We start from the raw sequence: 18,060 nt of genomic DNA, 5'->3' as shown, positions 1-18,060 counted from the left end.
ACATGCTGGTATCGAGCACATGTTCTACGAGAATCAAAATATCTCATCCCCGAAATTCACAAGCTGATGTATAGCCATACTACAAAATATAAACACGACCTAGAAGATGAGGAAACCTTAAGGGTTTTGAAAGGGAAGGTTAGGAGGTGAGGTTTTTGCTTTTATATGGCAAAATGCTTGTATTATTCAAATGTTTTAATAATTATTGTAAAGCATAAACAGAAAGCTTGCATGTCAGTAAATGTTTGTGTTATATAATTTGACTTTACGACACCATATGATTTTCAAGAATGCGATATTCTGCCTACTCTGTACTACAGCCTACGTCACGGCTGCAGTTCCCCCACTCCAATTGCATTTCAACGAAAATACTATAGATGAGTGACCAACCTTCTGTCTACTAACTTTGCTACCTACCTACCTCATGCACGAGAAGGAGGTTACAAAGTCCATTTCTCAAGGATGGGGTGGACCCTCCATTAGTTTCTCAGGAAAAAGACTCATGCCAGTTGATAGAGCTGATAAATAACTTATGCATGGTATGAATTTGAAAAAAAATCGGTCAAGTAATTTTTGAGAAGATCGTGAAAAACATGGTTTTTTAGTAATTATCTGCCATTTTTCTCAAGAATATTACGGAGCTCCTGCGATTTTCCCAAAAATGAGACTCATGTCAGTTGATAGGGCTTATGAATAGCTATCTATGGTATGAATTTGAAGAAAATCGTTGAAGTCGTTTTCGAGAAAACCGTGAAAAACATGTTTTTTTAGTAATTATCCGCCATTTTTTCCGCCATCTTGAATTTAATTTCTTATTGTCGGATCCTTATGGTATAAGGACCTTAAGTTTGAAATTTCATGCCAATCGGTTAATTAGGAATGGAGTTATCGTGTTCACAGACATACACACACACAGCCCTATCAACTGACATGAGTCTCAATTCTTGGAAAATTGCAGAAGCTCCGTAATGTTCTTGAGAAAAATGGCGGATAATTACTAAAAACCCATGTTTTCCACTGTTTTCTCGAAAATGGCTCTAACGATTTTCTTCAAATTCATACCATGGATAGCTATTCATAAGCCCTATCAACTGACATGAGTCTCATTACTGGGAAAATTGCAGGAGTTCCGTAATATTCTTAAGAAAAATGGCGGATAATTACTAAAAAACCATGTTTTTCACGATTTTCTCAAAAACAACTTGACCGATTTTTTCGAATTCATACCCTGTATAGTTATTTATCAGCTCTATCAACTGGCATGAGTCTCCTTCCTGAGAAACTAATGGGGGTCCACCCCATCCTAGAGAAATGGACTTTGTAACCTCCTTCTCGTGCATGAGGTAGGTAGGTAGAGCAGTTTATAAAAAGAACACATAGTCGAGATATTTCATCTGTAGAAAAGCTGTTTTGACGACTTTAGAAAAAATCATCAAATTTCACAATTTACACAAAGGAAAAAGAACTGAAAACAATCAAATATACACATATACAGTAGTCTGATCGCAGTTTCAAATATGTTGCCGCCAATCGTCATTATGTTATTCCTCTAAATTATTCTCGTTTAAGAATGAGGCTTACAGTTCAATGAGCAAGTAAAGTTGTGTGAGTGTACTACACCAAATTTTTATTTTATATATTAACTGTATAGATGTTTAGGTACTTCAGGAAATTATATTTTATTTGTTTTTCCAGGTTTTATTATTTCTTTTCTGTTTTTTACTTTCCTTGCCCTATTACCATAGGTAAGGAAAGTATTGCTTTCCAAAAAAAATAAGGTAACCTGATTTCAAGTTTTCTATACGTTTCAAGTCCCCCTGAGTCCAAAAACATGATTTTTGGGTGTTGGTCTGTGTGTGTGTATGTGTGTATGTCTGTGAACACGATAACTCCATTCCTAATCAACCGATTGACTTGAAATTTTAAACTTGAGGTCCTTATACCATGAGGATCCGACAGTAAGAAATTCAATAAAATTCAATTCAAGATGGCGGAAAAAATGGCGGATAATTACTAAAAAACCATGTTTTTCACGTTTTTCTCGAAAACGGCTCTAACGATTTTCTTCAAATTCATACCATGGATAGCTATTTATAAGCCCTATCAACTGGCATGAGTCTCATTACTGGGAAAATTTCAGGAGCTCTGTAATATTCTTGAGAAAAATGGCGGATAATGACGAAAAAACCATGTTTTTCACGGTTTTCTCGAGAACGGCTCTAACGATTTTCTTCAAATTTATACCATGTATAGCTATTTATAAGCCCTATCAACTGGCATGAGTCTCATTCCTGGGATAATTTCAGGAGCTCTTAATATTCTTGAGAAAAATGGCGGATAATGACGAAAAAACCATGTTTTTCACGGTTTTCTCGAAAACGGCTCTAACGATTTTCTTCAAATTAATATTATAGATAGCTATCTATGAGCCCTATCAACTGGCATGAGTCTCACTTCCGGGAAAATTTCAGGAGCTCCGTAATATTATTGAGAAAAATGGCGGATAATGACTAAAAACCATGTTTTTCACGATTTTCTCAAAAACGGCTCTAACGATTTTTTTCAAATTCATACCCTGTATAGTTATTTATCAGATCTATCAACTGGCATGAGTCTTTTTCCTGGGAAACTAATGGGGGGTCCACCCTATCCTTGAGAAATGGACTTTGTAACCTCCATCTCGTGCATGAGGTAGGTAGGTAGGTAGTGCAGTTTATAAAAAGTACACAGTCATATTCAAGATAATTCATCTGTAGATCAGCTGTTTTGACGACTTTAAAAAACAAAACATCTAATTTATTTCACAATTTACACGAAGGAAAAAGTACTCTGAAAACAATAATTATATATACACATATACAGTAGTCTGATCGTAGTTGCAAATAATATGTTGCCGCCAATAATTGTCATGATGTGACCCTATTTCATTCCCCCCCCTAAATTATTGTGACCCCTAAATTATTCTCGTTTGAGAATGAGGCTTACAGTTCAATGAGCAAGGAAAGTTGTGTGAGTGTACCACACCAGATTTTTATTATTGCTCTAATTCTGTTTTTGTGAAATTGACAAAGACTTATTTTTTTCTAGTTATAAAAACTGAGTGGCTGTTTGGTTCATATTGTAATGTACAATAGTGTAATAGTGTAGAACTTCATTCACCACAGTTGTTAACTGCAACTGAAGTTCTTTTCTTTTTTTCCATCATGATACTGTTTCTTTATAATAATTGCATTGTATACATATTTGTAAACATGTCAGTGTTGTAAATAAATTTCAATTTCAATTATCTTAAAATGTCCTATTTTGCCTTCTTTCAAGGTACATTTTCATATGGTTTATCATTGTGGGGTTGTGCTACTGATGTACAAAAAATCTTGCTTCTTCAAAAGAAGGCAATGAGAATTGTTTTTATTGCAAACTACTTGGAACAGGCCAATTTTTGTTGAACAGAAAATAATGACTATAGTTTATTTGTATTTTTCCTAGCTATGGATATGTAAATGAATTTTGACTCTCTCCTACGTTGGGAGGATTTTCACCAGCATAATTCTAGGTACAGACTCTGCATTGAAGTACCTTTGCCAGGCTGAGAAGAACTCAGATCAGTTCAAGAGCAATTTCTGTAAAAATATTCAATAAACTTCCGTTTTTCGGGAGATAAATTTCTGTTGCTCAGTTTAAACATCAAATGAAAACACTTTTGACAGAAAATCCGCTTTACTCATTGACTGAATTCCTAAACATGAGTGATGCATCTATTAGTAGCTATTTCTGATTAAATTTGAATGCATTTAGAATAAATTTTATATAAGTGAACTGTGATATAAACTTTCATGAGTTGAATATTCAAATTGCATTTTATGTCTTTATTATTGAATGTCTGTTAGATGTATTACTATTGTAATTCTATGTGACGTTTCCGATTGTATAGAAGTTATGCTTAAAGGAATAAAAATCTATTCTATTCTATTCAGCTATTAATTTGAATACGTACTTTACAGATGTTATACATACAGTTGGACCCGTAGGAGAGAAACCTAGTCTGCTTGAATCCTGCTACAACACTAGTCTAGATATATTATCAAAGGAAAAACTCGCATCTGTGGTAAGATATATTTCTTTATTATTTAATCGAAAGCATTGAAATACTGAAATGAACAATCTTTGTAAAAATAAACCTTCTAGTCGTGACCCTGGGTCCCAGGGACCCGGGCAATTTTTTTTATCTATAATTTCTGCTTCCGTTTGCTTTACTGTCTGTTGTGACCCATGTAAATTCATGTCAGTAGACACTTAAACTTCATGTAGAGTTCTAGTGCTCTGTGACTTGTTGTTTTCGTGAAATGACGTTTCTGGGTCCCAGTGACCCAAGGGTCACGACTAACGTAACTTTTTTCATTTTTTTCAAATGCAAATTTTTATGCAATAGTGATTGGATTCAAGCAGTCAATGTTTATTTTGAACAGAGACTTCGAAGAATGTACAAATTGACTTCTAGATCTCTATTTCAATGACATTAGTGATGATAAAAATAAATTCATAGTTCAAGATAAGTATTCTTATCCTGAGTGGGATGATAGTGAAACCAATGAACTTCAGGTGATCCCAGGAATACTAAACCTCCCCTAAAAGTGAACTTTATGAGACCTTATATATTTTTAATGTTCATGTAGGTTTTAGGATTTATAATAGTATTCATCAAACACTTATTGAAATGGGCTGCTTTTAAATTAATAAAACAAAATAAAACTTGTAGCACCCTTTATTTATTAACCAACTATTTTAAGTTTTTTAAAAAATAAAGGGTGCTACAAGTTTTATTTTGTTTTATTTAGTATTCATCACTATAATTTCATAAGTTTTGCAATGATTGTGCAACATGAAATTGAGAGTAGGGTGAAAACTACCCTAATAGTGAACTATGACATTCCAATTTTTTCCCTATCTTTCTAGTAGTGTTGCATGTTAAATCCATCATAGTATTCATTACTATAAATTTTTGTTCACTTTATATAAAATAATAACCAAACGTTACTTTTCACTACCCTAAAAATGCAAGGTTTCACAAATTTATTTTCATTATTATAATAAAGATCGATTTCTGCTTTGCATAAGTGCTCAGTGTTACAGCTGTTATATAGCTATGGTGAATGTGATATTTTCGAGCTCAAAATTTAAGTGTTTTTATTCTTTATTTTGTGAATTTATAGTTTGTTTCATGTTTTTAAGAAACTTTTATTATTAATCCATCCAAATTTAAAATTGTTTGTTTTATTCTAATTTATATTTTAGATTGTGATTTGGTGTAGAAATTTGAATGAACATAACCTATAATATTTGGACAATTTAAAACTAAATTAGGAAACTGAAGAAGTTTTAGGCAATAGCCTGTTTTTTCTTTTCCGATTCTTGTATTTTTTGCTAACCTTTTAAATAAATAAATGCGTTCATCAATAACCCTTGGACATGTTAGAATCATAGAATAATATTATATCTTGAAATATATTGAAATATTCAAGATGAAAGAAGTGGGTCCCTGGGACCCAGTTCACGACTAACGTCAGAAAAAAATAGGGTCACGACTAGAAGGTTGAGGACTGCAAATTTGTTAAGTGAACAACTACAAGACTTAACCTATTTCGGACTATGTGTAACCTTATCTAAATTTGGGAGAGGAATAGCACAAGGTTACGTTATTTTTCAGTTCTTCTCGAGCAGCCGTAGTGAACGGATGTCTTTATCTCCAATGCCGATAATCGTTTCAGCTCGATAGCCGTTCGTGTAGACTCCAGTTAACAACAATAATTAAGGTCGTCAAAGCCCAACCTATAAACCGTATATATATATATATATTTTTTTTAATATTCTACGTACAGTTGAATAATTATAATTCAGTTATATAGTTACAGTATAATTCAGTGAATTATGGCAAACAAGTGCAGCGAATGTGAAACTGTAATCGACTTGAAGGAATGTATTGAGTGTACCGTATGTGAAAATAAATACCATCCAAGGTGTACGCGTATAAAATCACTAAAAAACTTTCGTAAGCTTGACAAGAATGTGAAACTCAAGAATTCGTGGAAGTGTGATCAATGTATCACCTCAATTAGTGATAATATTGATACTGTTCAGGAGAAAAATCATGAATGTTTAGTTGACTCCTTGAAAGAATTCATCAATGAACGGTTTGCAGTATTTAGTGAAGAACTGTCCGCCCTTACATCCTCTGTGAATGAAATCAAGGAATCCATGAAAAGCCTACAAACTGATAATGTTAATCTAAAAAAAGAATGCGAACGTTTGAAGCTGGTAAACCGTGAGTGTCATAGGGAAATTAGAGAACTGCAACAAAGATCTCGAATTGACAATTTGGAAATAGCTGGCATTCCGACTACGAAAGGTGAAAATGTGTACGAGATTATAAAGTGCATTGCAGCGGTCATCAACGTTCCGTTTAAGGACGATGATATATCTATTGCTCATCGAGTTCCTACTCCGAAAGGTAAGATCCAACCAATTATTTGTAAATTCACGACAAGGAGAACCAAATTAAATTGGTTGATGGCAGCTAAAGTAAAAAGAAATTTAGTAACCACGGACTTGAACGCTGGCCTACCTCGTAGAAACATTTATATAAATGAACACCTAACAACCGCAAATAAGCTCTTGCTAGGAAAGGCAAAATTCTGAAGAGGGGGGGCAAATTAAAGTTTGTATGGGTCAAGGATGGGAAAATTCTCGTGCGTCAAACACAAGATTCGCCAGCTAAGAGAATAGTCAAGGATGAAGATCTCGAACCTTTTGAGTAATGCAAAAATCAAAATATCACGGACTGTACGATGGAAATCTAAATATTTTGTCTCTGTCTTTTCTATTTTCTTTTATACCTATACTTAGATTTTTTGTATTCCAAGAGTGCGTACTGTCACATTTATAATCTGTAATACTTTTCTTTTTATATGACACTATTATTCTGAAACTAAGTTTTATTTATTTTTTTTAATAGTCAATTGAAGATTATTGATTCAGGGTGTAGTGGTTCTCATACGGTGGTATTATTTTTCTTTGTTTATGTTTCTTTTTTCATTCGGAATATGTTTGTTTAATTTAGACTTGGAATAATTTAGAATTGTTTGAATTGAGGTTTTGGACATCATTTAATACTTATTGAGAAGTGAACTTATTTAGTTGTTTTCTGGGGTTTGCAGGCTCAAACTCGACTTTTTCAGCTAGTTTTTTTTCTTTATTTATCTTCCTTTTTTCTTAATTTTTATTCATAAAAAAATGCCATTTAACTTTGAAGATACAATCGATTTTGGCATCTATGATACATTTGAAGTACACGATATTGCTACTTTCAAACCTAATTATTATTTAAACAATAGTTCAGAGAATCTAGTCAACTTATTACATATGAATATAAGAAGCATTAATAAAAACTTTGATCAATTTTTATGTTATTTGAATCAATGTGAAACAAGATTTAATGTAATAGTTTTATCCGAAACATGGATAACTGAAGACTGTCAGTGTCATTTTCTAATAGAGGGATACCGAACTATTTATAAAAAGAATAAGTATACTAAGAGTGATGGTATATGTATATTCATCCACAATGACATAGATTTCGATAGAATAGAACTGGAAATAGATAATGCCAACTCTCTCTCAATCGCATTCACAATTGAAGATAAGAAATATACTCTGATATCTGTTTACCGCTCACCTTCTCTGAACATTACTCACTTTATTAACAGTTTTGACTTGCTTCTGCAAAATACCAATAATGGAAGTACATTTTTGATTGTAGGCGATATGAACTTGAATCTATTAGAAAACAGTCATCTCACTAACGAATACTTAAGCGCTGTTCATCTGAATGGATTCAAATCTCATATTAATAAACCAACAAGAGTTCAATATAATACAAAAACATGTATAGACCATATTTTTCTCAAAAATAATAATATAAATCCTGATAATATATTAGCAACTATAATCGATCAAATATTACCGACCACTTTATCACAACCATGCATATAAATAATAGCAGAATAAAACCTGAAAGTAATGAATTGACTAATACTAGAATGAAAATCGACTATGAGAATCTTTATCGATGCTTAGAGAATGAAAGATGGGATAATATACTTGATAATAATTCAGAGAACATTGATAATATGGTTAATAATTTTGTAAATACTCTGACGGACCACATAAGAAAAAATTCAAAAACTCTTAAAATACCACATAAAAGGAGACCCTTAAAACAATGGATTAGTCAAGGCATTATTAATTCTATTAGAAAAAGGGACAAGATGCATAGAGAGTTGAATAAGCAACCATTCAATAATGGATTAAAGGAGGAATATAAACGGTACAGAAACACTCTGAACAACGTGATAAAAAATGCAAAAATAGAATACTACAACGAAAAATTTCAATTTTATAAGGGTAATATGAAGAAGACATGGGAATGCATTAAGGAGATTACAAACAACAAAAATAGGGATTTTCAACCCAAAATTGAAGCTAATGTATTAAATAAGCACTTTGCAACAGTTGGCCAGTCTTATGCTAATAATTTGATACAGAATAATCGAATTGAAATCCCAGAGTCTACCTCCTGGAGACCTTTGAATAGCTTCTTCCTAAAACCAACCGATACTGCGGAAATAAATAAATTTATACATGAGCTGAAACCAAACTCGTCTCCGGGTGTGGATAACATTAGTGGAATATGTTTAAAAAAAATCTCAAAATTCATTGTTTCCCCTCTGGAAATCATTTTTAATAGGTGTTTTTTATTAGGATATTTTCCAAAGAAATTCAAGATAGCTTTAATAAAACCAATACCTAAATCCAAGGACCTTGCAAATCCTCAAAACTATAGACCTATTAGCTTATTAACCAATTTATCAAAAATTATGGAAAAAATTATAAAAGTTAGATTGATGGACTTTCTTAGAAAAAACAATTTCATTTCGAGTAACCAGTATGGTTTTCAAGAAGGTAAATCCACCAAAGATGCTGTCTTACACTTGACAAATTTAATAAATAAAAGTTTTGATAGTAATAGAAAAACACTTGCTATATTTTTGGACTTGGCAAAGGCCTTTGATTCTATACCACATTCTATCCTTTTTCATAAGCTAGAGTGTTGTGGAATAAGAGGAATAACAAAAGATATATTTGCAAGCTATTTGACAGATCGAATCCAAATTTTAACAATAAATGATAAAACTGACATTCAAAATATAAAAGAGTTTGGACTTCCACAAGGAACTGTTCTATCGCCGCTACTTTTTTTGATTTATGTCAATGACTTATTGAAAATTGATATTCCTAATGGTGTCACACTATCATTTGCCGATGACACTGCTCTAATCTTCTCAGGCTTAACATGGAATGAAACATTTAACTCTGCTAATCGTGGTCTTGAAATAGTTAAATCGTGGTTGAACAGCCATATTTTAACTCTAAATGCGAGTAAAACTAAATACATATCTTTTTCCCCTAACATAAGTGGTCAGCCTCCTGATGAGCTTGAGCTGATAATACACTGTCATAACAACATCACTGTTAACTGCACTTGTCCAACAATAGAAAGAGTTAAATCAATCAAATATTTAGGTGTTTCTGTGGATCAGCATATTAAATGGGACGTTCACATTCAGAATCTATGCTTCAAACTGAAATATTTAATAACAATTTTCTACAGAATTAACCAATTAAAAGACTTGAATATTTTGAGAACGATTTACTATGCTTATGCTCATTCACTTTTCCATTATAATATAGAAGTATGGGGAGCAGCGTATGACACTCATTTTAAAAAACTTTTTATAATACAAAAGCATATTATTAGAGCTGCGCTTGGAAGACCCAGACTCTATCCCAGCAGATTAATATTTGAAGAGATAGATCTACCAACGTTACGTCAAACTTATGTGACAAATTTAATTATTTTTATTAATAAAAATACACATCAATTTACCCGTCGCACAATCCCTTATAATATACGGCCAACTGTAGTAAATGCTTTCAATATTAACTTTACTTCATTAACATCTAGTAAACACCAATTTGAATATCAGAGTAATAAACTAATAAATAAAATTCCGGAAGACTTTATTAAGGATAAAATAACAAAAACCAAATTGAGATTGATAAGATCTTGGGTAAAACAGAACTATTATTTTAAAATTGAGAATTGAGTTGGCTAAATCAACAATTTTTGGCAATATTAATTGTGTAAAAATTATTAGAACTTGACAATTTTTATATTATTTTTCTGTGTATCTATATTTTGTTTATCAAGTACTTGATTATTGATAAAATTCAACATCCATAGATTATTTACCATATATCAACAGAATTGTATCATTTGTACTGCTGTTATTAGTTAAAAAATGTATTTCTTATTATTAGAACTCGTGGCTGGAGCTCAAGGCTTCTTCTTCCAGTCACGCAAAAAACTATTGTAATTTAATGAATATTATGTTTGTAAAAATATTTTTTGTATTTGGTAATAAATTCATTTATTATTATTATTATTTTTTCTATCATTTTGATGATGTAGTTATTCTATAAATCAAAAAAGAATCAATAAACACGGTGCAAATTGATAAATCTGGCGCTAGAGAGATATCCACTTTTAACTGTGGACTGTTTAAGGTTAAGGACTGAAAATTTGTTAAGTGAACAACTACAAGACTCAACCTATTTCGGACTATGTGTAACCTTATCCAAATTTGGGAGAGGAGTAGCACAAGGTTACCTTATTTTTTCTCTCTCTATCATTTTGATGATGTACTCATTGTATGGATCAATAAAGAATCGATCGATACGGTACAAATTGATAAATCTGGCGCTAGAGAGATATCCACTTTTAACTGTGATAAAACACCTATGATTTTCATTCAATCTTCTCGTAATATGAGATTATCAATCTAAAATTTATTCTGAAATTATTATTGGCCAGCAGGCAGTCCGTGCTCCTTAAGAGTCTAATTAAAAGCTTACCAACCTCAAACTTGACCTACTGACATTTTAAAGTATTTGAAATAGGCCTATAACCATCATCAGTAAATTAATAATCTATATGCAAAATTTCAAATTAATCAGTTCAGTAGTTCAGACGAGATTAAGCGTCATTCGTGAATTTCCTATCCCATACGTGTAGAAGCCAATTCTTTCCTTTATTATATTATAATATCGGTTCACCGAGCTTCGCTCGTTATTTATTGACTTTTGATAGACCGAACACAATATTTAAAATGATTGGGGAAGTACTAACAGGCACAGCCCAAAACTGTTTCTTTCCCGAATTTTGATTTATACACTATAAATAGTCCAGAAAGTAGGTTATGTTCCATACACTTGAGTTCAGGTTCAATTTTCTGTTCAAACATTTGAAAACAAAAAAATATATAATTTAGATTATATACAAACCAAATTGAATAACAAAATAACACTCACTAATCACTTGAAATTGTCAAATAATGATCAACTTTGAAAATTATGATATACTCTAGTTTAGGAGGATTATCATGTCATGTCAACAAATCAGATTATGTTGATCAAATCGGTTAAATTGTCTAGCTAGATAAAATTTCTCGCTGATTGATTATGATTACGCAGCTGGAAATAGTTCTGTCTCTCTCCCACTCACGCACACGCATCTTCTGTTATCGAGAGACGACGAAATTATCATCTGTTTTCCATGGATGAATTATCCTTTTAATGTCGTTCAGCGAGTTTTCCAAAGAATGAGACCTAGTGCAATCGAATCTTTATATCATAAACCTACTATGTTCCAAATTTCGTGAAAATCGTTAGAGCCGTTTTTGAGATCTGTAAAACATAAATAACCAGATATAAAAATAACCTGTTATATAAATACAGAAATTGCTTGCTTAATATAATAGGATATTATTCTGTTGTATTTGATTATTGTCCTGTGCAGTACACTATACAATAATTATAAGTGAGATTGATATTTTAACCTTTCCAACTATTTTTCTAATCTCACTAATACAATATTACAAAAAAATTATATCTTGATCAATTATTATGTACAGTATAATGAATTATTGTAATATGTTGTTATTGAAGCAATTTTTGGAAGAAATCATGTATGCTTCCATGTTTTTATAAATAAATAAACTAGTAGTTCTGTGAACAGTAAATCTCGCGCTCAGTAAGTTACATTGACCTGTTGTTATGTTTTCTTAAAAATTAATAAATAATTTATCAATTTAAAATGTCTAGAAAAAATCCTAAATAAACATAGAGCTTTCTGTCCTATCGTACCGTGACGTGTCGTCCCGGAATGTGAGTGTGAGCGCTGTTATCAGGTCTGGCTGCCGTCGATACGCCAATCCAATAAACCCATCAGAGAACATTCTGTGTTGTCGTGTTGGCGAAAAATCGGTGTGTTGGAATTAAAAAAATAAACTACCATAATGCTGATTAAGTCCTACAGACTTAATTTCTCACTTTTCATGATTTTAGAAATCAATTTCTTTTCAATAATATTTTTTGCAATTTTAATCATCAGATTAAAAAGAAAAATGTAAAAAAATGTTTTCTATCAATAACTCCAAACTCCAAACTACAATCATGGCCTCAGCTTATGGAAAGACAAAGTTAGTAGACAACTGTCTACTAACGTTGATGGAAAGATACATTTTCAAGATGTTCGATCTTTTTGAACGGGTAGTATTATAGTCCACTAGACAGCTGATTTATGATGAATAATTCTATAGTCTGATTTTACGGTAATATTGACATTCAAAGGAGACTCCTTTAACTTTTGTATTATCCTTAAAATGCAATAGTTCAAAAAACCCTATGTATACGTCGACGCGAAATTCAAAAAGGAACATATCTGTCAAATTTCATGAAAATCTATTGCTGCGTTCCGCTGTAAATGAGGATCATAAATATAAACAAAAATACAAACATAAAGAGAAATGCAAAACCGTCGACTTGAATCTTAGACCTCACTTCGCTCGGTCAATAAATTTCTATAAATCTGGTTAGATTTAGACCATGGAAAGAGAGAGCAATTGTGATATGTGCATATGGCAGACAGATCTACATCAGACATTAAAATGTCTTATCTTTCATCACTCTAAGGCTGGCCACTAACGGTTGAACGTGCATGCACATACACTGTCATCAGCGATAAGTTTTGTAATGACAACAAATTTAAGTCAACTGTTTTTCTCTCCCATTCAGTGCTTCTTGTAAAAATTATAATAACTTATCAATTTAAGATGTCTAGAAAAAATCCTAAATAAACATAGAGCTTTCTGTCCTATCGTACCGTGACGTGTCGTCCCGGAATGTGAGTGTGAGCGCTGTTATCAGGTCTGGCTGCCGTCGATACGCCAATCCAATCAACCCATCAGGGAACATTCTGTGTTGTCGTGTTGGCGAAAAGTCGGTGTGTTGGAATTAATAAAATAAACTACCATAATGCTGATCTCCTACAAACTTCATTTCTCACTTTTCATGATTTTAGAAATCAATTTCTTTTCAATAATATTTTTTGCAATTTTAATCATCAGATTAAAAAAGAAAAATGTAAAAAAAATGTTTTCTACCAATAACTCCAAACTTCAAACTAAAATCATGGCCACAGCTTATGGAAAGACAAAGTTAGTAGACAACTGTCTACTAACACGTTGATGGAAAGATACATTTCCAAGATGTTCGATGTTTTTGAACGGGTAGTTTTATAGTCCACTAGACAGCTGATTTATGATGAATAATTCTATAGTCTGATTTTACGGTAATATTGACATTCAAAGGAGACTCCTTTTTCTTTTGTATTATCCTTGAAATGCAAAAGTTCAAAAAACCCTATGTATACGTCGACGCGAAATTCAAAAAGGAACATATCTGTCAAATTTCATGAAAATCTATTGCTGCGTTCGCTGTAAATGCGGAACATAAATATAAACAAAAATACAAACAAAGATAATAATGCAAAACCGTCGACTTGAATCTTAGACCTCACTTCGCTCGGTCAGTAAATTTCTCTAAATCTGGTTAGATTTAGAACATGGAAAGAGAGCAATTGTGATATGTGGATATGTCAGACAGATGTGCATCAGACATTAAAATGTCTTATCTTTCATCACTCTAAGGCTGGCCACTAACGGTTGAACGTGCATGCACATACACTGTCATCAGCGAGAAGTTTTGTAATGAATTTAAGTCGACTGTTTTTCTCTCCCACTCAGTGCTTTCTTGTGAAAATAAAAGTAATTAATAAATAAATATGATATGTCCATGCTCGTTCAACCAAACGCTGGTCAATTAAGGCTGTGCAAATGCTAAAAATGAACTTTCTACTGGTGATATTTTTCAAAGTTTTTCGATTTGTATATCATCAAGCTATCAAAGTGAAAAAGTTTTCTCAGGAAAACATTCTGTTTCTGATCATTACTTTTTGAGATATGAGCGCCTAAGGTTTAAATTTTTGGGACAGAAAATTTCAAATTCGTTAAGAGATAAATCCATGAGATTCAGAGGATAGATACTTCATGGTATTGTTGATCTAGTAAAACAACAATTTTATGAAATTATCAATTTTTAAGATAGTTATTCAATTTACTAAAAATAACCAAAAATAACTTTAAGTTGAGTTATTTTTGGTCAGTTGAAAAACTTTTCCAAAAATTGATATTTTCAGAAAATTTTTGTTCTACTAGATCAACAATACCATGAAGAATCCATCCTCTAAATCTCATGGATTTATATCGTACCGAATTTGAAATGTTCTGTCCCAAAAATTAAAATTTCAGTCCCTCATATCTCCAAAAAAAAATGTTTTCTTGAGAAAACTTTTTCATTTTGATAGCCTGATGCTATACAAATCGAAAAACTTTGAAAAATATCACCAGTAGAAAGTTTATTTTTAGCCTTTGCACAGCCTTAATGCCGCATCCACATGTTAGCCAATTGTTGGCCCAGCATAGTCCACATCTAGTCCAGCGCTGGCAAACCGCCTATCCACACACTGGCGCTGGTCGTCATTGGGCCAACATGTGGATGCCGCATTAAAGGGCATGGGTTTATCAAAATACAATAAGCTACTCGTCACGTGTTAAACACGTTTTTTCAGTTTGAAAAGAATTAAAATTGAAACTATCTTGATTGAAGCCTTGAGTTGAAAATTAATATTAATTCAACCTGGGGCCTATTTCACAAAGGTACAAGTATTGTTACCAACCATGGTTACGAACAAGTACTTGTAGTTACTAGTTTACAAGTACTCACGTTTCACAAAAAATTATGAAATACAAGTTTACAAGTTTACAATTTTACAAGTCTACAAGTACTTCAATAGTAAACATAACCTATTTTCATGATAATTTCCTTTTTTCATCCTTTATAAAGGTTACTTGTACTTTTCAATAATTACTTTGAAAATATTTGAAATCAATATAATGTTTTTGTACAGTCTACTTCATTTATTGCTGAATTTGTAACCTATACAGTATATGTACTCTGTATATATATAGTATATGTACTATATATTATGTATACTATATATACTGTGTATATATACTATAGTACACATAACCTATGAGGTAACACATTAATAACTATTTTGGAAATTTATTAAATTCAATTTCTTGATGCATATATTTCCAAAATAATGAATTATAGAGGAATATAGGGCATTTTTGATTATTAGAAATATTTATTGAATATTTAAAATCATTTTAATGATCACCTGTAAATCCTTTACATAGCTTTCCACTTCGGTAGAAATTTCATAGTCACGAACAAGTAATTTCGACAAAAATTGTTGGCTTCAATGAAAATCTTAGTGAAACACTTGTTCGTAACAAGCAAATCACCTGTAAACTTGTAGAAATTCATTGTAACTACAAGTTTACAATTCTGCTTTTGTGAAACGCTTGTAATCAGCTGTTCTCCAAAACCATGGTTGGCAACAAGACTTGTAACCTACTTGTACCTTTGTGAAACAGGCCCCAGGAAGATGGCGGACTTGCCGAAAGATCTCATAACAGTGAGTGAATAAATTCATTTATTGAAGAAATGTGACTGCTATAGTGAGGTCCACGTTATAATGGCAGTGTTTGATTGTTATCCTTGTCCATCATTCAACAAAGCGGATAGCGCTATATCTTTCTCCCTCTGCTCTGTTGCCAGATCGTCTTTCAACAATGTAAAATTAATGATTAATCAACAAACTATTTCATCATAATCATGAAAATTCATTATGAAATTATTGAAAAATATAATTGCTTTCTTAATAAAATATAATTGATTATTTTAAACGAGAATGAACAGTAGATATTACATCAATAAACCTGTATCAGCTACCGTCTATAGAAGGCATTGCCATGACAGAGGATCGGCAACGTTTTTCTCCTATCTTTCTCCAATGCCATTATAACGTGGACCTCACTATAGTCGTTCTATTTAATAAAAAAAAGGGAATATTAATTGATATTTTTAATATTTTCAGGCGTTCCCATGCATCTCAACAGGAGTTTATGGTGAGTGAATTATAATTATGTTTCTTAATATTCATCGTCTATCATAGATCTATCTTTGTTCTGAACAAAGCTCAGGCTAGAGCTACCAGAGGACTGTAATTTACTATTTAAATAATCAAATACAAACAAGGGGTAAAATTTATTCTTCAATTTCAGCCAGGTTATTTGTACAGTTAAACTCTGCATTAATGAACAATAAAAAAGAGCAAAAACTCACCAGATTTATTCCAATCTTGACTACTTGCCCTTCAAAGCCTTCATTAGGTGTTTTGGTCAGATTCAGGGTGGGACGAAATCTGGGAAAAGACAGGTTCTGGCTTCCGGGCTGCCTTTTCGCGTTCAACTTGCAGGCTATGCACTGTGTTTTGAACAAAGCTCAAACTGGATTCTTTATAAATTCAAATCTGATTCAAATTAATTCAATTCAATACTATTTATGCTGTTATATTCATAATTCACACACACGACACTCAAACAATTATTTACAAGAAATTTCCGATCGAAATTACATGACAAACACAATTTTGGTCTTGCAACAAGACGGGCTGACAAAACAAGACAGACTAGACAAGGACATCGAGAAGGCCAAAGCAGCAGGACGGTCTGCGCTGGCGCAAACACAAGCCTGGTATTGGCAGAACTGCAGTCTGGCATTCTGGCGCTACAATTCGAACTCTCTGGCCAGACCATACCCCCGCCTCTGAAAAACTATTTTTCAGCCAAGTTACAAAACTGAAAAAAAAACCAAGGAAAGGAAAAATCCAGACATGCCAAAAAGAATAAAACACCTATACCAAAAAACAACACAAAAGAAAAAAAAATGCAACAATCACAACAACTATTGAGTTGGGAGTGGATATAATTTTGTTACTGGTCGAATACGGAAACAACGATTACACTTAAAGACACAAATACGAATAATAGAGCGAGCAGACAGTATCCAGAATTTCTGTCTGATCAAGGACAACAATAACGTAGGTCCAGCATGACAATTCTTCTTGTGATGATAATCAATCATCATTGATACGAAAGCGTCGGATTTTGGTAAGATCATCTGATGACAAGTCTCAAATTCAAGTCCAGCATGTGACAAACGACCGCCGACGCGAATCACACCTTTATCAATGAATGGAGACAGGCGACGTAGGCGCATAGAACAATCTTCTCCCTTCTCTAATTGCACAAATTCAGATGAAAAATGTATCTTCGGTACCACTTTACATAGATACCTCTCAGCAACATCGAAATCTGATTTTTCTGATTGGGGTAAGATTCGTAAGAATTTGAGAACAAGAATTACAATTCTCAAAAGACGACCATAATCCGAACAACGACCAATCAATGAATATATTGCATTGCTGTTACAATCAGGAGATTTTGTGACTGTCAACACTGACGATTTTTTCGCCTCCGGTGGATCCACGATCTCTTCCATTTGAGTTCGGACGGGCCAATCGCATTCGTCCTCTGCTATCCATGATGGACCTGAGAGCCACAACGGAAAGTTCAC

The 18,060-nt window shown here is 32.6% G+C and overlaps 1 protein-coding gene across 12 annotated transcripts in view; it reads left to right on the top strand.

Annotated features, from left to right (window-relative positions):
• LOC111060409 (macro domain-containing protein RSc0334) overlaps nucleotides 1-18,060 on the top strand; it is a 45,086-nt gene that overhangs the window by 15,321 nt on the left and 11,705 nt on the right. For all 12 annotated transcript variants that reach the window (XM_039424720.1, XM_039424723.1, XM_039424722.1 and 9 more), the window contains 2 exons: nucleotides 4,002-4,105; nucleotides 16,520-16,550. In XM_039424720.1, coding sequence (XP_039280654.1) covers nucleotides 4,002-4,105; nucleotides 16,520-16,550 — 135 coding nt within the window. The remainder of the gene's footprint in view (nucleotides 1-4,001; nucleotides 4,106-16,519; nucleotides 16,551-18,060) is intronic.

The sequence above is a fragment of the Nilaparvata lugens genome, chromosome 3, assembly GCF_014356525.2.
Source record: "Nilaparvata lugens isolate BPH chromosome 3, ASM1435652v1, whole genome shotgun sequence".
NCBI lineage: Eukaryota > Metazoa > Arthropoda > Insecta > Hemiptera > Delphacidae > Nilaparvata > Nilaparvata lugens.
This window is presented reverse-complemented; position numbering and strand designations above follow the sequence as displayed.